This window comes from Hibiscus syriacus, unplaced genomic scaffold (genome assembly GCF_006381635.1).
Source record: "Hibiscus syriacus cultivar Baekdansim isolate YM2019G1 unplaced genomic scaffold, ASM638163v2 tig00110482_pilon, whole genome shotgun sequence".
Classification (NCBI taxonomy): Eukaryota; Viridiplantae; Streptophyta; class Magnoliopsida; order Malvales; family Malvaceae; genus Hibiscus; species Hibiscus syriacus.
In genome coordinates this window covers 751026-770212 of record NW_024062758.1, presented here as the reverse complement: position 1 = coordinate 770212, position 19187 = coordinate 751026, and the positions used below count along the sequence as shown (strand labels likewise).

At 34.0% G+C, this 19187-nt stretch overlaps 2 protein-coding genes across 2 annotated transcripts; both read right to left on the bottom strand.

The window, feature by feature from the left end:
- Positions 1–3447: 3447 nt before the first annotated feature.
- On the bottom strand, positions 3448–9781 carry LOC120128614. Its single transcript, XM_039146274.1, has 3 exons — positions 9625–9781; positions 4288–4473; positions 3448–4175 (listed from the first exon to the last, which is right to left on the bottom strand). The coding sequence occupies exons 1-3, from the start codon at positions 9779–9781 to the stop codon at positions 3883–3885; spliced, it is 636 nt and encodes a 211-aa protein (XP_039002205.1). The 3' UTR covers positions 3448–3882.
- A 2281-nt stretch (positions 9782–12062) lies between these two features.
- On the bottom strand, positions 12063–15945 carry LOC120128887 (ankyrin repeat protein SKIP35-like). Its single transcript, XM_039146495.1, is given in 5 exon segments — positions 12063–12238; positions 12241–12805; positions 13683–14115; positions 15011–15335; positions 15338–15945. Coding segments are annotated over 5 exon segments (1689 nt in total). The 5' UTR covers positions 15543–15945; the 3' UTR covers positions 12063–12077.
- Between the last annotated feature and the right edge of the window lie 3242 nt (positions 15946–19187).

Below are 19187 nucleotides of genomic sequence, written 5' to 3'. Positions count from 1 at the left end.
TATGTGCTCGGCCATTTTTATGCCATATATTAAATAATTTAGGTGGGTTGTTGATAGAAGAAAGTTAGAATGTATTGTTGACTAATATTGGCTTACTTGCTTCAACACGACTCCAATAATTCCTGGAAAATTCTTCGGAAAGTTCGCGTCAAGAATGGGATTTGTTTTATGTGATCATTCCCTTAATTAAATTAGAGTTCCCAAATATTGATTTGGTACAGGGGCTCTGTCTTTTGACCCACAATACATGCAAACTTGCTAAGCGAGAGAAGGGTCAACGCATGTTATCTACCAACACACCTCTTGTTCGAATCTTTAAACCTATGGCTATGATTGCAATTGCAAGCCAATCAAACGGATGAAACTAGGTCTACGTGGTCTCTATATATTCACTCCACAAGTACAGGCCATGCTCCAAAAGGGTAAACCACTCTCACTCTATTTTTTTTTTTAAGATTCTTTCTTTACAAAAACCAATTATTTTATCCATTTATATATTAATTGATATTTTTTCATTTCGTAAACTATGAACTTAAAAATTCTTCTTATAACTCATAATAATTTATGATATTGAATCAATGATCCTAAGGAATTCATGGACTATCTTAATTTTGATTTCATTCATATTCTAATTTTTATTCATTATTTAAATTTATTAAAAGAGTCTTATTTTCATTTTATGTTGGAAGGAATCATAAACCAATCTATGATTATATCGAAGCATACCTATTTTTTAATGTGAATTTTAACTAACATCACTTATTATATATTTAATATATGGTTTTTTAAAGAAAAAACCAACTAAGGGTTTTTTAACTTAATTTTTTCTCTCAATATTTTTGTGCTATCTTTTTCTCTTCTTCTTCTTTTTTGTTTAATCATCAGCGATACCAATCTTAATATCAGTTACTGACAACCGGTGATTATTATTATTTTTTTCCTTTTTCATATTATATCTTTGTTTCTTTTTTCTTGAGTTTTTTCACTTTTAAATAAAAATCTTTATCCTTGTGCATGTTTTTCTATATTTTTGTGTCATGCTTTTTTTTCTGCTTTTGTGGCATGCTTTTTTTCTATTCTTGTGGCACGTTCCATATGGTTTTCGGTAAGTTTTTTGCATACTTCTACGGTCGTGTTGGTGCTTCCTCAAAGATCCTCACAACATTTGTTTTCTGATTGATTTGTCGGTGGTCACGTATTGTCAGATTCCATCTTTTGTAAATGGTAGTTTGCCGAAATAATCAGAATTGTGTAGCGAAGCAGTCTACCGAATTGTTTGGTTCGCTCACCACTCCTTTATCATATCGTAAGACGTCTCGTTTGATAGAGACAAGGAGTTTTATGAAAGTTACTAGATTGTTTTGATGTTTGGAAGATTTCATTCTATTCGTATCTTTGGGTTTTGTATTTTTATTTTATGTACGAGTTTTTAGTGACTATTGTCTTCAATTTTCTCTTTGTATGCGATATAATTTTAATTTCTCTATTTTTATTAATAGAATCCAGTTACTATTTTTCAAATATATATAAATATAATTTATGGGTAAACTACAAGTTTAGTACATAATTATCATCTTTGTACCATTTTAGTCATCCAATTATTATTTTTTCAAAATATATCTAATTATGTTTTAATTACATTTTGATAACTCACCGTTAAAAATTAATAGAATTATTATTATGACAATTTTTAGGGTTTTTTAATAATAATGTGTCATTATCTTTGGTGGCACACTAGCACCACCATTATTGTTATTATTATTAACTAGTTTAATTGGACCCACAACTCCCCTGGCCAAGCAAGTAGTATGGTGGGCCTCAACTATGTGGTTGGAGGGCCGAGGCTAAACTACTTATTATCTGTACCTATTGGCTCAAAGAAGCTTCCCGTAGGCAGTTTGACCATTCTCATTTCATTGCCTTTCATGTTCAAATAACCGAACTAATTCGGTTAACCGATCTAACCGAATTAGATCGATTAATTCGGTTCAGTTATCGAATTAGTTCAGTCGGTTAACAGTTAAGAAAATTTTTAGAATTCGATTAACAGTTAATTCGGTTCGAATTCGGTTAATTAACCGAATTAACCGAAATTAAATTTTAAATATTAAATATATTATATAACATATGGGCTCAACCCAAATCATTTAAAACCCAATTAATAATTTAAGATCCAATAACTTTTAAACTTAAATCAATATTAATTAATTAAAAAATATAAATTTTTATTATAATATATATTATTAAATTATTTGTAAACTGTTTTTTAATTAAAAATATTAAATATATTATATACATATGGCCTAAGCCCAAACCATTTAAAACCCAATTAATAATTTAAATCCAATAACTTTTAAACTTAAATCAATATTAATTAATTAAAAAATTTATCTAAAATTTTTTTTTATAATTATATATTATTTAAATTAATTATAAACTTTTTTTGAATTAAAAAATATTTAATTTTTATATAAATTAGAAAATTTTAAAAAAAATTTGGTTAATTCGAAATTAACCGAATTAACCGAAATTTATTCGGTTCGGTTAATATGTTCGAAAAAAAATTCGGTTCGATTAACGGTTAAAGAAAAAAAATTAGTTAATTCGATTATGGTTAATTCGGTTCGGTCGGCCACCGTTTTAACCGAATGAACACCCCTACTTTCATGCCATCTAACAACTTTTGTAAATGCTGTCTAGAACTGCACCCCTTCTAATCATACAAAATTCATTTATTTATTTAAATGCCAATAAACATTTGAAAATGACAGGATTTTCTCACTTGTTACATGTCTCTTGCCTAGATACAATGCGGCAGGCATTCTTATGAGGCCGGGGTACATAAGTTGCAACTGCTGCAAAATGGGAAAGGAAAACTGAAGACTTTCAGGGAAGAAAATCAAAGATATGAAGAATCGAAGTCCTGAGAGATCTCAAGTCAAAGAAGATATGGAAAGTGTTATTTGACTCCAAATTTCAAATCCAATGCACTAGTTAAAAGTAGTGCATCTTCTTCAACCTTTATCCAGAGTACAAGTGATTAGGGAAATAAATCTAGTCACCTAATAACTGAGATGACACTTCTCGATCTGGAAAACCGTCCAGTTTTGAATCGAAACTCTCAATACATTCCTAGCATGTATAGAACAATCTAACTGATAACATGCGAGTTATGACTAGAACTGATTCCTGGTCGAAGCTGGAAAGTGCCTAAATGCCTTACTGATGGCCATCAGCCATGCTTTTATTAAGGACCCATTTTGATACGATCATAAAATACTACAGTATATATATATATATATATATATAAAGATGTATAATAAAGAAGATGGATTGAGACATACAAGGTTTCTGTACATAGCAATTCATAAACCATGTCTGTCTGCAACACAAACAGAGTTAACCAAAGGAAATGTATGAAAAGAAAACCTCAAAACTTTCAAGAGATAAACAGAATGCTAAAACCTTGTTCACTGGGATCACTAAATTAACAAGTTCAAAGAAGCTTTTGCCTTTTAGCATTAACCGGGTTTTGAAGGTTCAACACCAACACACATTCGTATTTCAACAAGAGAAAAAGAGCATTAACGCTTTTCATGCTATTATTTTCAAGCCCTTATTTTCCCAAACAAAGTTGGTACCACAAAAAGTCCACTCGGCCAGCAAATCAGTCGATTTGAAACTGAATCACATCATTCCTCTCCACCTCACTTGACCTTAGGAACACCCACTTTGAGCAAATCCATCAATAAATGACGAATCCCATAATACGTATGATAGGACAGGGCTAAGGCAGAAACCGAGGCGGAAACTAGGAAAAGCTTTGCTGAATAAAAGAAGAATCGGTAGAAACTAGAATGGTTAAGCAAACCGAACCCAATTTCAGAGAAAGAAGATAAGAAACAAAAGCAGAGTGGTTAGGAAAGCCCCGGAGATTCTTTTGGTGATTGAAAGCGTTGAATTAAGCTGTGGCTTGTAAATAGGAAGATGAGGAGATAACGGGCGAAGGATATTTTTTTGCTCGTCGGTTTCCCTATCATTTGATTCTTTGACTCGGCCTTTCGTAAGCGTTGACATGCCACGGGAAGCGGAGAAAAATGGGTTCTTCATCAACTGGTCTCTCGTGTTCACGACTTGGCTCGGCCTCCTTGTCGGAGAGAGAAGATCAAACACGTCTGCAACACGAAAAACGGAAGGGCCAAAAAACAAGCATCAATTTTTTATAATCAGAAGAAAGAAATAAACTCTAAATGAGAAACAGATCCATGGACGGACTGAAACCGTTACCATCAAGCATGGCGTTGGTGCTAGAGACTGTGGAGGTGGACGGAGCGGTGACAATTGGGCGGACCAGGCGCAAGGAGCTTGGCAGTATGTTCGATGAGACGAGCCTCTTGAGAGCTAGAGAAGCCAGCTGCTGATCAGTGTTTTGAAAATCGGGCCGGACCGGTCGGTTCAATTGAGAATCACTGTCTGATTTGGTTCATTGTAATCCGGTTAAATTGTTACTATTGAATTGGACGGAACTGCTGAATCGTTCGAACCGGACTGGACCGTGAACCGATTGAAAATTGGTTGAACCGTCAATTTTTTTTTAAAAAAATTAAACCAAACAACATTGTTTGTTAAACGAGCCGAGTCGAACTCGAGTATTGCTGAGCTCTACTCGTACTTGAAAACTTTAAAAGTATGCTCAACTAGACTCAAATTCACGAGCTAAAAATTATCAACTTCAACTCGAACTCGAAATATAATATTGAAACTTGAACTCGAAAAGGCTCGAACTCAAAAAAAATTAAAAGCTCGATTGAAGCCTAAAATTCGAGCTTGATTGAAGTGAAAGAATAGTTCACTCTATGCTCACCAAAAGGCTCCATGATTTTTAATGTCAATTACATTTATTTATAGAAGTTAGTTAAGATGTTCTTCTATATTCTTAGTCTGTGAGATTGTTTTATTATCATATTTTACTCTTTAGACTTATGTGATGTTCTTCTATGTTCTTAACCATGTGAGATTGTTTAAAAAAAAATTAAACCAAACAATATCATTTTGTTATGATTTTTTAGTCCCAAATTTATTTTTTATTATAGTTATATAATTATATTTATATTAATATGTTTACCTTAAATATTATGTTAATTAATTTGAATCATTTTGTTTCACTTGATTTTATGGTTTTTAACTTATATAGTTATGATTTACTTTGAATATGACTTGTGATATAAAAATATTTTTTATTAAATATTTTTAGTATTTTTTTAATTTTTTAAATAATTATGATGTCGTCCGATTTTCCGACGATAGGATCAGTTTAACCGATTGAACCAGTGAACCGGTAGCATGATCGGTTCGCCAACCGATCCGGTTCTGAAAACCATGTTGCTGATTGCTAGACATAAAATTGGCTTTTTTGGCCCAACACAGCATTTAGATTTCCCCATATTTTAATTAGGGATATACGGCCTTCGTTGTAGTGTACTCGAATGAGTTTCTTTAAATATTAATTTTTAATAATAAAAAAATATTTTTATTATTAAAAAAATTAAATTAGAAATTAAAAGAAGTGAGGAGTTACTTCGGATTAAAAAAAACTAGCCGTTAGACAACGGACAGTTGTACAACTGTTACTTAGAACTCGAGGTGTTCCTCCAGATTTTTGTATTATAGACGTTAGAATTGGGCTATAATAAGGGTTTGAGATTCTGATTTTTCATCAACCCTAAATCCAAAAATATATGGAAAATTCGACTTTTTGTGAAAATCTTGAAAAAAGGCTTCGAGAATAATGTTGTGTCTCGACAATATCCATATTTCTTCGATCGAACTCTAGCAGGAAGAAGAATAGAATTGTAACACCCTAATCTAATACGACACAGTCGACCAATTAGAGAATTAAAGCATATAAACATTATCAAATGATAAGAATTTCATGTAGAACCATTTATTTTCATGTTTTCATCCAAATTTATAATAAATTGACTTGAAAATAAAAAAATGTTTTCAAACCTTAGGGAGGGTTCACGGAAATGGAAGAAGATGGATATAAAATGTCATGAAATTCTTGGAAAATCTAAGCCATTTGTCCTTTTATTAACTAAAATGAACTAAAATTATTTTAATATCAAATTATCATTTGCCCTTGAAATCAAATTCTCCATAGCTTACCATGTTGAATTTATTCATACAAAATTAAAAAACAAAAAATCGATAACTTTTAACTTTGCCTTTGTACTTTTCTAAAATTACAATCTTGCCATTTTTCATCTAATGATCCATATTATTTGGAAAAACAACTTAAATCCAATGATCCATTAATTGCTACCATTTTTAAGGCAAAATGACATTATTAACCTTGCCTTATCATCCTTAAAATATCTTAATTATTCGATACAATCCGATTATCTGATTTTTCTCGAACTTTAACGCTTATAGCTTTAATATAAACTCCATACGAAAATCTGAGTGACACAAAAATTTTATTTTTGAGATAAATTATCCATTTACAGGATTAAATACATACTTTTAAAAATTACAATTTAGCCCCTAAACTATTCCTGAGTTATACTTTGACCAATAAATTTTCAATTTATTCATTTGGCCACTAGCTAAATTTTTTGGTATTATACATTAATAATATGGTTTGTTTTGAACAAAAAATAATATTACCTTCTATAAATTGAATTTATTTTGTTTTTCACTTTCTTTTTATACTCAAGAAGTAATATTCTCAACGGGCATTATCGTGAATGTCGATCAACCCATTTTTTCGAATTTTCTTTTCTCTTACATTTTGTTTGGATCAATTCGAATGTCTTTTTACTTACTGATAGATTTATCTATCGATCTATGTTCAACCTTTTTTAAAGATTCACTTGCGTTAATATAATACTCCTTATGTCGGTAAGATTTCTAAGGGGTCAGAAGAAATTCTTTTTTCTTTCCCTTTTTTTCACTGAGTCATTTGTATCCATTTATCTTGTTCTTTTTTATTTTTAGGTTTGAAGGTTTATCTTTTCCCTTAATAATGTCTTGACTTCTCTCAATATATGATAGCTCTAATCCTTATTCGATTTTTTCAAATAATTTTTGTTATTTTAATTTCTCTTCAGAGTCATGGTTGAGAATTTCAAGGTGATTTTTTTATCGCTCGATGACTAGTTCATAATCTTTTGTTGTTATTGTTGGTGCTATTTCTTATTAGTATTAAGGCGTTAAACAAATCTGGTCTCTTTTGAAAAAATAAAGAAAATTTACCACCTATCAATTGAGTTGATTTTAAGTTTTTTTTCTCTTTCATTTTATACCAGAAGCATCATCTCTAATGGGACGTTAGCACGAGTGTTGATCAACCCCTTTTCTTGTTTAATTTTTCTTTCGAATTTTTCTTAATTTTTTCTCTTCTCATTTGGTTTGGATAAATTCAAATGATTTTTTTTACTTACAAGATGGGAGTTACCTCTCAACCCCTATTCAACCCTTTTGTAGATTCGCTTGTGCTGAGCGATATAATCCTTATGTTGGTAAGATTTCGAATGGTCATTTTACTCTATTTTCTATTGTTCTTTATTTTGCAGGTTTGAAGGCTTATATCTTCCCTTAATAATGCCTTGCTTCTCTCGAATGATTTGATGACGTTGGTGAATTCTATTCGATTTTTTTGAATTTTTTTGAATTTTTTTGTTATTTTAATTTCTCATCGAGTTGTTGTTGAGAATTTCAAGTGATTTTTGTTATTGTTCGATGACTACTCATGATCTTTGTTTCTATTGTTGGTGGTTTTTTCAATTAGCACAACTGCTTTAAATAGATTTGACTTTTTTAAAAAAATTACCTCTTATCAATTGAGTTGATTTTAAGTTTTTTTTCTCTCTTTAATTTTTACTCAGGAAGCATCTTTTTTAACTTGACTTATCGCGAGTGTCAATCAACCTTTTTTTCTCTTGTTTAAAATTTCTCATTTTTCTCTTTCTTCTTCAGGTTTGTGGATCAATTTGAAATGGTTTTTTTGGCTTACTTGATGGGAGTTATTTTTCTCGACACCTGTTTAACTCCTTTGGAAGATTAGCTTGCGTTGAGCTATATAACTCCTTGCATCGATTTCAAGGTGTCAAAGGAGGATATGATGTTGTTTCTTTTCTCTTTTTTCCCACTGATCATTCGTTAGCCTAATTTCCTTTTGTTCTTTTCTATTTTGCAGGTTCGAAGGCCTATCTATTCGCTTAATAATGCATTAGCTTCTCTCGAATGATCTAATGCTCTGTGAATTCTTATTCAAAATTTTTTAATAATCTTTTTGTTATTTTAATTTCTCATCAGTCATTGAAGATTTCAAGGTGATTTTTTTATCGCTCGAGGACTAGTTCATAACCCTTTGTTGCTATTATTGGTGTTTTCTTAATAGGAGAAGACCTTAATATATGGTCTCTTTTTAAAAAAAATAAAGAATTTACCTCCTATCAGTTGAGTTGATTTTAAGTTTTTTTCTCTTTTCATAATATACTTAGGAAGAATCATTCTCCAACGGAGCATTCGCGAGTGTTGATCAACCTTTTCTTCTTGTTTAATTTTTTTTATTTTGAAATTTTCTTCTTTTCATTTTGTTTGGATCAATTTGAAATGATTTTTTGGGTTATTTGATGGAAGTTACCTCTCTCGATTTTCAACCTTTTTGAAGATTAGTTTATGCTGAGTGATATAGTACTCCTTACATCGGTAGCTTTCAAAGGGTTAAAAGAAAATATGCGATTTTTTTCTCTTTTTTCTCCCTTTTTTTTCCATCGAGTCATTCGTTAACCTATTTTCTTTTGTTCTTGTTTAGTTTACAGATTTATCTCTCTCTTAATAATGCATTAGCTTCTCTCAAATGATTTAATTGCTCTGGTGATTTTTTTAAAAATTAACACCATTTTTAAAATATTTTTGTCATTTTACTTCTCATCAAGTTGCTTTAGAAAATTTTAAGATGATTTTTGTTATGGCTTGATGTATAGTTCAAAATTTGTTTGTTAGTGTTATCAGTGTATGTTTGTTATTTTTTTTATTAGTTTAGGGTAATATATATAATATTTGTTTAGAGATAACTCTCAACCTTTTGATATTTAATATTCAGACCCCTAACATCTATGGCGCTTGAATTTGGGTCGTCAGGAATAACACAATTCATTACTACAGTTACTTAATTCGTGCTTTGGTGTTATTTTCTAATTAGCACGAGAATCCTAAACATGTGATCTCTTTTAGGTAAGAAATTTACCTTCAATCAAATGAATTGAATTAATTTTTGCTTCTAAATTCTCTTTAATTTTTCATGTATTATTAATGATCTTACGGTAATTGTTCTTACAGATGAAAAAACGTCTTTTGACTTGGAGCTCTCTCACTACCTAAAGGACTAAGAAAAAGCAAGATGATCTTACGGTAACGTTTGTCTATACTTTGAAGTGTTTTCTTTTTCATGTCTGTATTTATTGATGTGTAGTAGGGTATTGCTTTTGTTTTGTTCTTCTATTGATGACGTATCGACCCCTAATTTGGGCTAAACTCTCGAGATAACTTTTCAAATAATTATTTCACGAGATAATGCTCTCCTAAGATTAATTGCTCAAATAGGGTAAAATCTACATATTGGCCGTAGGTCGTCATGCTCGGGCGACTTGTAGTCGCTATGCACTCCCTCCTGCTCCTCGCGTGATTCCTCTTGCCCTCGGATGCCCTCACGCTCGGATAGCCTCGGTCGGATGCCCTCGGATGCCCGCGTGTTGGAACGTGCATGGCACATGCATCTCTCATAGCTTGCTAGGAGACATGGCGACCTAGTAGGTCGCCGATGGCATGGCGACCTACGGCCACTGTAGATTCACCCTATTTGAGCAATTAATCTGGAGAGCATATCTCGTGAAATAATTTGTTTGATATATCTCGAGAGTTTAGCCCCTAATTTGTGTGTGGGCCATCATCTGATTTCTTGATATTTATGTTTAGTGAATATTGTTTCGTGATAAAAAAATTAAGTCGAGATAGAGTAATTAGTAAAGAAAATTGTGTATATGTTTCCGTACTCGAAATAACATAACAAAAATAGAAAAAAAAATATTAAGAAAGTAATATTACAATTATGGTAATGCTAATGGTATATGAAATCAAACGATTTTAAAAAAGGAAATGTTTTTTTGTCGAAATAAATCTGTGGGCAGAGAGAGGTAATAGAAGGGGTAGAATTAAGGGAAGGGTGAAGAACCTTGGAACACACAATTCTGGCTTCATAAACTTCCAAAACCACCCGCAACTTGCAAATATGCATGTTCTGTTTCTGCTCATCCCATCCGTTCACTGAACCCATCCCTTTCTTTCCATTCGGTATATCGTTGTTTATTCAATTGAATCAAAGCAACGTAAATTGTGAGATCAAAAGAGAAGGATGATGTCGCTGACATAACCCCCAATTCCACCTTTTCACTTCCCTAATCCCCCATCCTTTTCTTCCAATCCATACCCCCTTTTTTTTAAAAGTTGCTAATGCTGCAGAGATTGGGTCCAGCATCCCTCTTTGCTTCTTCCTTTCTGCAATTCAAGGTGCCCACGTTCCCTCATCTCTTGCTTGATTTGTTCGTTTTTCTGTTTAATGTAGATGGAAATGAAATCCGCTCTTTTCTTCTTTTTTTTCTTATCTGGATCTCTCATTTCTTTTCCCAAAATGAAGAGATGTTTGTAATTTATTGCTCATCTTTATATATTGATTCGGGTCATGATGATTGTAGAGTGGTTCGATTACCTTAATGATGTTTGAATTTTGACCGATGCATTGTCCTGGCCTTGATCTGGACTGCATTGCATTGCGCAATCTCAGTGGTGCTTGAATGGCATTGTAATTTTGTAAATGATTGCGTTTCAATGTGGGCTGGAAGTTGTAACTGTCTGGGGATGCCGTGCAGGTGAGAGAAATGAAAATGAGAGCAGCGGGGAAAGTTGCAGTGCCGGTGGTTGAGAGAAGAAAGGGTGAGTATGAAGGTGGACTTCTCAATAATATTTAGCAAAACGAAGAGGATTCTCACTTGCCTGCTTACAGTCAGACCAAGTGCTACCTTCTTGCATCATAATGGTTAAAATTATATTTTGGCTTTCAAAATACGAGAAACAATTTACTCTGGTGTTCAAAGCGTGATTTTTTACTAATACTTGAAATTTGGATAAAAAAGAAAGAATTTTTACTAATACCAAATACAATCCTATGATGATTTAGTACTTGTTTTAGTCTTTTGTTATATTAAATTTCTTTCACTTTTTATTATTTTTTGATCAATTTAATTTCTTAATTCTCATGGTTTATTGAAATTTTCGTTGAATCAAGTTTTCTTAATAATGTGTTAAAAAATCTAAAGAATCGTAACAAAATGTAAAAATGGAAATCTAAATTCTTTCTTTTAATAAGATTGCGATAAAGAACTCAAATTTTTTATTTTTGTTTTTATGGATTATTTTATATTTTTATTTTCTCATTAATTTTTATTAATTTTACTTTTAAAATACGTATAATTTCAACAACGTAAGTTTTTTTTAAAAAAAGAATCACACTTTCTTAGATTTTATTTATATTTTTTAATTTTTGAGTTTTTCTGATAAAATATCATGTAAAAAAATATAAATGAACCACGTGACAACCGACTATGGAATGAAAGGTTGGACCGAAAAATAAAAAAAGGGGGGAAAAGTGAAAATTTAGAGGTGCTAAAATAGGTATTTTAGAATATATGTGTGTGCATATATATACATATATGGAAAATAGTGGCTCTGTGTCTTACATTATAGATGAACATACAGCTCCAGATTATGATTTGGGTGCCATAGAAGAAGCGCTGTTGGGAGACATCGTACATTTAACCAAATCACACGATGTATGGAAATTTGACAAACTTATAAACTTTGTGACGTACCAATTGCTAAAAAAGTATATGGCACAGGGGACGTGTAAAAAGATTTAGTCGATAAAATTTACTTGTTGCCAACCCACACTTGCAGCACGAACCAAAAATGGAGGGAGGTGATGCTCCAAAATACCTAAGAGCTCTCTGCTTGATTTACTCTTCTGATACCTCACCTCCAAGCATTCGAACAGCTTCAACAAGCTGTCCCCTCAGTCTTTGTGATAACAAAAGACCATCCACCTCGATACACTCCCTGTACAGTGGCATGTATGCAATTCCCACCCTCAAAGGGCCTGGTAGATCCCTTAAGCTATTGGAGATTCACCCCTCTTCAGAATCAGCATTACCTTCGTGTAATGTTCTTGTCCTTGCTTTAATCCATCCAAGAACGCTGCCTCTGACCAGTGCTCTTGAACAAATGCCCTCAGATCAGGAGCAACAGCCTCATCATCGGACTTGGCAATGCTGTCTGCAACTGCGTAAGTAGCAACAGGATCACCTAAGAAGTCGGATTGGAGGAGAAATGCAACACCATCGAGTGATCCGCCACTTCTTTCACCCGCAGCCTTGAGAATTTCAATGCTGAGTGCCATTAGGACATGCTTAGGAACATGGGGTAGAAGATATGCAGCTACACCAACTTGGCTGCTGGAGGTAGCAGCAGTGAGGGCCAGACAGAGCTTCATGTCTCGACAACCTCTTTTAACAAACCACTGGACAACCTGCATGCAACCTCTTTCAGCTGCCCTCATTAAAGGTCCCAAAAACGCCATGGCATTGCCCTCTTCTACTAGACACTCCATTGTTCCAATCTTGCAGTAATGTGAGGCAAAACCCAAGGCAAGATCAACATCAACATCCAAGCTATTCCGTTGGGCGATCTAGGCCAGACAAATACCACATAAACCAACAAAGATAATTAAGGAAATGTCAGATTACAGTACAAAATAATAGTAATAATAATGACAATAATAATATTTTCTCCTTTTAAAAAGGGAAAAAACTTTTCTTATAGCAAATAAGAGAAAGCACACGTGAATTTCCATGGTTACGAGAAAAAGTAAAAACCAGATTATGGGTGTGATTCTTTGGTTCACAATTTAAGTTTTCCATGGAATCTGTCGGCTCATTCGTGTCTGAACAAGAAAAAAAACCGTACAGTTTAACACAGGAGCATTCCCATTCACTTGCATGTTTTTCAATCTAAATGCTTGGGATTCCTTCATCGCATTTAAGAGAGAGAGAGGGTGAGGGAATAGCAAATCTTACACAGTATAAGAATAAAATGGAATGCTATGACTAGGACATAACTGGATCAGACTATATTTAAGGGATTTAGACTGCCATTTCAATACCCCTGATATCTCCAAGCTGAAAATAGTTTACATGCAAGAACCCTGAATAATTCCATGACTACATGTAACCGTATCTAAAGTGTGTAGAGTGAGATTTCATTAAAAAAGAAGCAAGAAACTTGTACTGTCCAAGGATAAGATAAATTGTGAGAATCAATCACCAAATAGAATGAGATTTTATTCACTTCAAAGGCTGGAGTGGTAATTTCCTAGCATATCAATGCTCTGTGTACAGGATGCACATAGCAGCACTATTTTTTCACCCAACCTCTCACAGAACCGAACCTTGGTCAATGTCAATGCATTTTCAACAAATAATGAATAAATTGCAAATAAGCATCTTGAAAATGTTGGCAGTAAATAAGCAAAAGTTCAAATTCCACTCCAAAGAATTAATACCCACCTGCAATAAAATGCGGACAAGTTCTGTACTGCCAAACCGAGAGGCTTCAAGGAAACACTGGTTAACATTGTCTGCACCCCCCTCCACCAACATATCCAACAATCCTTGGATAACTGTGGCTGAGATCCCAGAAGCCCAACCAGAATCAAATGAGCTAGAGAATAGAGTAAGAGGAAAGCAAGCTGCATCAAATGCTTCTGTAAAATCCTTTCCTGTAAGTTGGTTGCCAGCAAGATCTAGGAATGTCTTAAATGCAGTTAACTGAAGTTGGATTTCAATAGCTGAGCAATGATTCACTCTGTCGTTGTTCCCCTGACATCGAGAATGGGAACCTATACATTTCAAAGCCCATTCAGTGAACTTTTGGACCTTGGCACCAGCTTCTGCCTTCAAGACCTCATCCCCATGGCATTCTTGGAGGCGCTCATGCAACCTAATGAGAATCAAAACAAAACATTAGCACATACAAAAGAATAACCGGTTAAGCAATGTCTTCTACAAAAATGAGGAAAAAGCAATGGTGAACTCCATTTTTCCCCCATGCATTTTTTACAGAAGTCACTCACAATGTGTCATATGGCATGAGGAAATAATTTGAGCAGTAACTTTTACCGATTTCATTTCTTTCCAGCAATTGCAAAATCAATGACATGGAACAGAAAGCCTATATTTTATGGATCATTCTTTAAACCTACATCAAGTCGGTGCACTCTGAATTACAAGCCACACATAAACGATCCAACCTCAAATAACTAATTCAAAGTCATCTTCAATTCTCAGAAACTAACTAGACCAAAAGGCAGCAAGAAATGCACAATGTTAAGCGTCTCTTTTATGATGAACATAAGTGCAGTGAGTATAATAATACAGAGAACAGTTCCCTGAGTGTTGAGCATAAGTATACATGGCAACTGATATAGTCTAATAAGCATGTCAAACAGCATGCATGATACCATTAACAGACCAAATGCCTTACCAGTGAATTCACCAATATTTAAAATATAGCACAAACATAATAAACATATCCAACAGAAGTAAAGCCTTAACAAGAAACAGTTTCTTGTTACATAAAATGAAATAAATGAGTAGAGAGTAAAATTGAATTTCAAAGTAAAGATAGCATTATAGGTGATCCCTATTCCAGGAGCATAGAACAACAACTTGTGGCTTAACGAAACTAGAAATGAGACTCGTATTTACCTGTATAGAAATACATGATAGCCTGACACCACCATTGTTTTTCCCTCATGACAACATTAATGTGTTTCGAGAGAATTAAAAGAAGCAATTTTTATCCATCTACAAGTAAAAAGAAACAGCTTGCTTACCTCTGAGCCATCACAGTTACAGTGTCTGCAAGACTCATCATGCGACTCTGGCAAGCCGAGACACAAGAAGCAAGAAATGAAGTCCGGAGAGCGGCTCTAGTAAAGTCATAAGCACCATTAGCAATGATCTTCTTAATCAACTCGGTAATCCCATACAGCTGCTGCTGGGTGCCCAAAAACCAGATAGCATCCAAGGTGACACACAATGCATCATTTAGAGTCTGTGGATCTGTTGACGAGATTAAACTCTCAGCAAGCTCCCAATCATGGGAACTCACAGCTCCCTGAAATAATTGGCCCAACTCAATCCTGAATTGACGACTGACTTCTTGACATGCACGGATTTGTCCTTCTGGCAGAACTCTGTGTCTTTAGCAGCTACCCTAGGTTTGGTTTTCTTCACGCTACAACTACAACTACCAGACGTTGATGACTCTTTACTTACAAGGGTTGCCTCAGTTGAGAAAACCACATTACTTGATTCGCCTTCTTCCAGTCGAAAGCCTTGAATTTCACTGTTTGGTTGTCCCATTTCAGTTTCCTCAGTATCCGTTCCAGTAAACCAAGGGCCCTCTAAGTGCACGTTTTCACTCCCCACAACAATTTCGCTCCTTTTTCCATTAATACACTATCAGTTCAGCGAATCCTCAGCAGCCCAAAAAAGTCACAAATGAAGCAAATACTTAAGTTTCAACCCTCAAGACAAAAGAAAGGGATCAGTCCTCAAAAGGCACCAAACTGTCAGAAAAAAGGTTGAAGAGAAAACGTGTCCTCAAAGACCTAGATGCATGCCTCTTGCAGCAAATAAATTGAAATTTCGTATGCATAATGACAATAATTTTGTAGTGGTCAGTCCCTTAATCCTATGGAAAAAGCAAGCCCAAATACCAGGATTGTTCAAAATCAAACCTCAATTCCCAAAACACTAAAGAGGAAAAAAACAAAGGAACCCCATATGACATGAAAGGGATAGAATGCCCAAAGCAACAGTAACACTTCCCAAAAATATCAAAAGGATTCAACACCAAAAGGAACTGAAAAATCACAAAAGGAGAAACATATGCGGGAAGAGAAAATCTAGTGCAGAGGAGCATCGAAACACATAAAATGGGTATAAGTGTTCCATCCGTAAAAAACACTAAAAAACCCCCTTGTTCGTCTCAGACTATCCCAGCAAAATATGAGAGATCCAAGGGACAAAGGCCAAGCCTAGAACAAGAAAATCCAAATTCGATAGATATAATCCGATAATTCTAATCAAGAAAGACGAAGAAGGAAAACAAGGAAAAGAGAATTCATATAAGAAGCATTTATGCATACAAACGGATGAGTTTAATCAGTAAAAAAAAAGTAGAAATGAAAGCAAAAAGAAAGTAAGAAAGGGAACCTGAGTAATAGAATGAGAGATGGAGAAAACCCTCTCAGCGCCGGTGGTGTATGGTTTGGAGATTAGTATTAGATATCAAAAAGGAAGAAAGTAAAATTAAGATTGGTGGCGAGTAAATATAGAAATGAGAGAGAGAAGGACAAAACCCTCCCCTCCGCCGCTGTTATATGGCTTTCAGATTCTTAGATACCAGCCTCAATTTGCTGCCTCTGCTTTTTCTTTCATTTTCCTCTCTTTTATTTATTCTTCTCTAATATTCTCTTCAGCTACCACGCATAAATGGGAAAAGGCATTAATTATTTTTATAATAACAAATTAACAATACATCTACATGCATCTTTGTTTTTTATTTTTAGTATAAGGAAGTTTATTGTTTTTACTTTATAAAACTGAATTATATTTTGATTAATGTAAAGTTATATGAGAGTTTGCAAATAAAACTATATAAAAATTATAAAATAAAATATATTCTCATTCTTAATTAATGTAAAATTATATTTAATTAATATTAAATTATATTAGTTAAAAAATTGTGTTTTAAATTATATTCTCATTCTTACGTTTTTAAAGATTTTACAAATAAAACTATATCAAAATGTCACATCAATGTTGAATACAAGTGATTTGATTAACACTATTTAAATAATCAAATGATTTGATTGACAAAATAAAAAATCGATGTTTAATTATTAGTATATCCAATAATTAAATATCATACGTGTAATTTACCAAAAAAATACTGCTTTGAGAATGACTCCTTTACTTGCAAAGGTGAAACTATATAATAAAAATTTATTACTTTAGAAAACCACACCTGTAGTACTTCCCTACAGGCATATAAAAACAGCTAATATTATTCTCTTTGTGAAGGTGAGGGTGTAGGAGTTGTTCGAGGATCGAATAAAGATCGATGTCAATCTCAAATTTGATATTAAAACTGTCATTCCACCCACTTTCACCCATAGTTTAGTAAACATATAAGAAACAGCATTTGCACCCTGATCTATTGACGACATTATCTAGCCTTTTTATTAGAAATTTCCATTATGTAAGTGGTTAAAAATGAGTCGAATGATTTCTTTCATAACTGGGAATCATCACTGCAAGTCATTCAACACATTATATTTATTGCTTATAGCAAGAACCTGGCTCTAAGGGGGCAGCGTGGCCGCTTCCGGCTAACGGAGCAGCTGCAACTCCTCTCTGATATAACACCTAAAGTTTGCCAACCTTCCAGTTACTTCTCTTGGATTCTTAGCCAGCTTGTCGTAGGGTGTCCATAGCCGCTCTAATTCAGATCGAGATGGGAAGGAGAAAGAAGAATGTCACCAATGGATGAAAACTCAATGTCAAAAAAATGCTTCAAACTTATGCCGCATCCTTGAAAAGTAATTCTTGTGTCGATTCTAGCAATGATGGTGGCCATATGGAAAACGATGAGGACATTGACATTACAGATGAAGATATCAGAATGGGAACTAAGTTTGGGCTATCCTCTATCCAATTCTTGAATAGAGCCTACCAACTCATGGAAGCGAGTAGGATCCGAACAGTCGTCTTGAAACTTTTAGGAAGAAATATCGGATCTTCTTACTAATAGAACCTTCGCCCTTTGGAAACCGACACAACCGTTCACCGTATGGATCTAAAGAATGGTTATTTCTTAGCTAGATTGCAATCGAAAGAAGACAATGGTAAGGTTCTCTCTGAAGGACCTTGAATCGTTTATGGGCAATATCTTACCGTTCAACCTTGGACAAGGAATTCAGCACAACTCAACCGTATCCGACCACAGTCATTGCGTGGATTCGATTTCCAGGTTGTCGGAGTTTATGTATAAAAAATATGTTTTAACTAATTGGCAAGCTTGTAGGGAAAATGGTGAAACTGGATTTCCACAAGAATACAAGTAATAGAAGAAGATTTGCCATAGAGTGGCGGTCTACGTCGACCTCAAAAAAAGGCTAATCTCTTGAGTGGTTATAGGCAAAAAAATTCAGAATGTGGAATATGAAAATCTTCCTCTTATATGCTTATCGTGTGGGTGATTTGGTCATCTGCGAGATGCTTGCACTTTCAACCATAAAGAACAACGTCCTGGAGACATACTGATGAATGATCAAGACTCAAATCGCCTGGTTACCCCAAAAAATAGCAACAAAAGCACGACCATGATCCTGGTGATTTGCTCCGCTGACCCATCGGAAGAGGAGCCATATGAGTCGTGGATGATGGTGCAAATAAGACGCCGACAGTACTTCCTGGCTGTCCTCTTTTCTTTTCAAATCTTCATCGATTTTGTTCATTTGTATTGTGATAACCAAGCTGCGATTAATTTGGCAACCAACCAAGTTTTCCACGAACGAACTAAACACATTGAAGTTGATTGTCGCTTTTTACGTTACAAGGTCAAGACTGGTTTTTTGAAGTTTTTTCATGTTCGTTCTTTAGATCAGCTCGCTGACGTGTTTACAAAGACTCTTCGAGCTCCCATGCATCGTGATTTTATTACCAAGTTGAGCCTTCTTAACATCCATGCAGTCCCATCTTGAAGGGGGTATTAGGATGTATTATTTGTTAACCATTTGTTAGTTTAGGTAACTGTTAGTTTTTCTGTTGAGCTTTAGTAGTTAGATAGTTCATAACTTTTGTATATAAACAACTTGATGTATCATTCTTTCTTAACGTATATGAAAGACAATCATACTTTTCTTTCATTGCTTTCTTGATTCTTATAATAGTACAGGTGAATGGCTGTGGGACAAATTCTAACAACTCCTATCAGTTAAT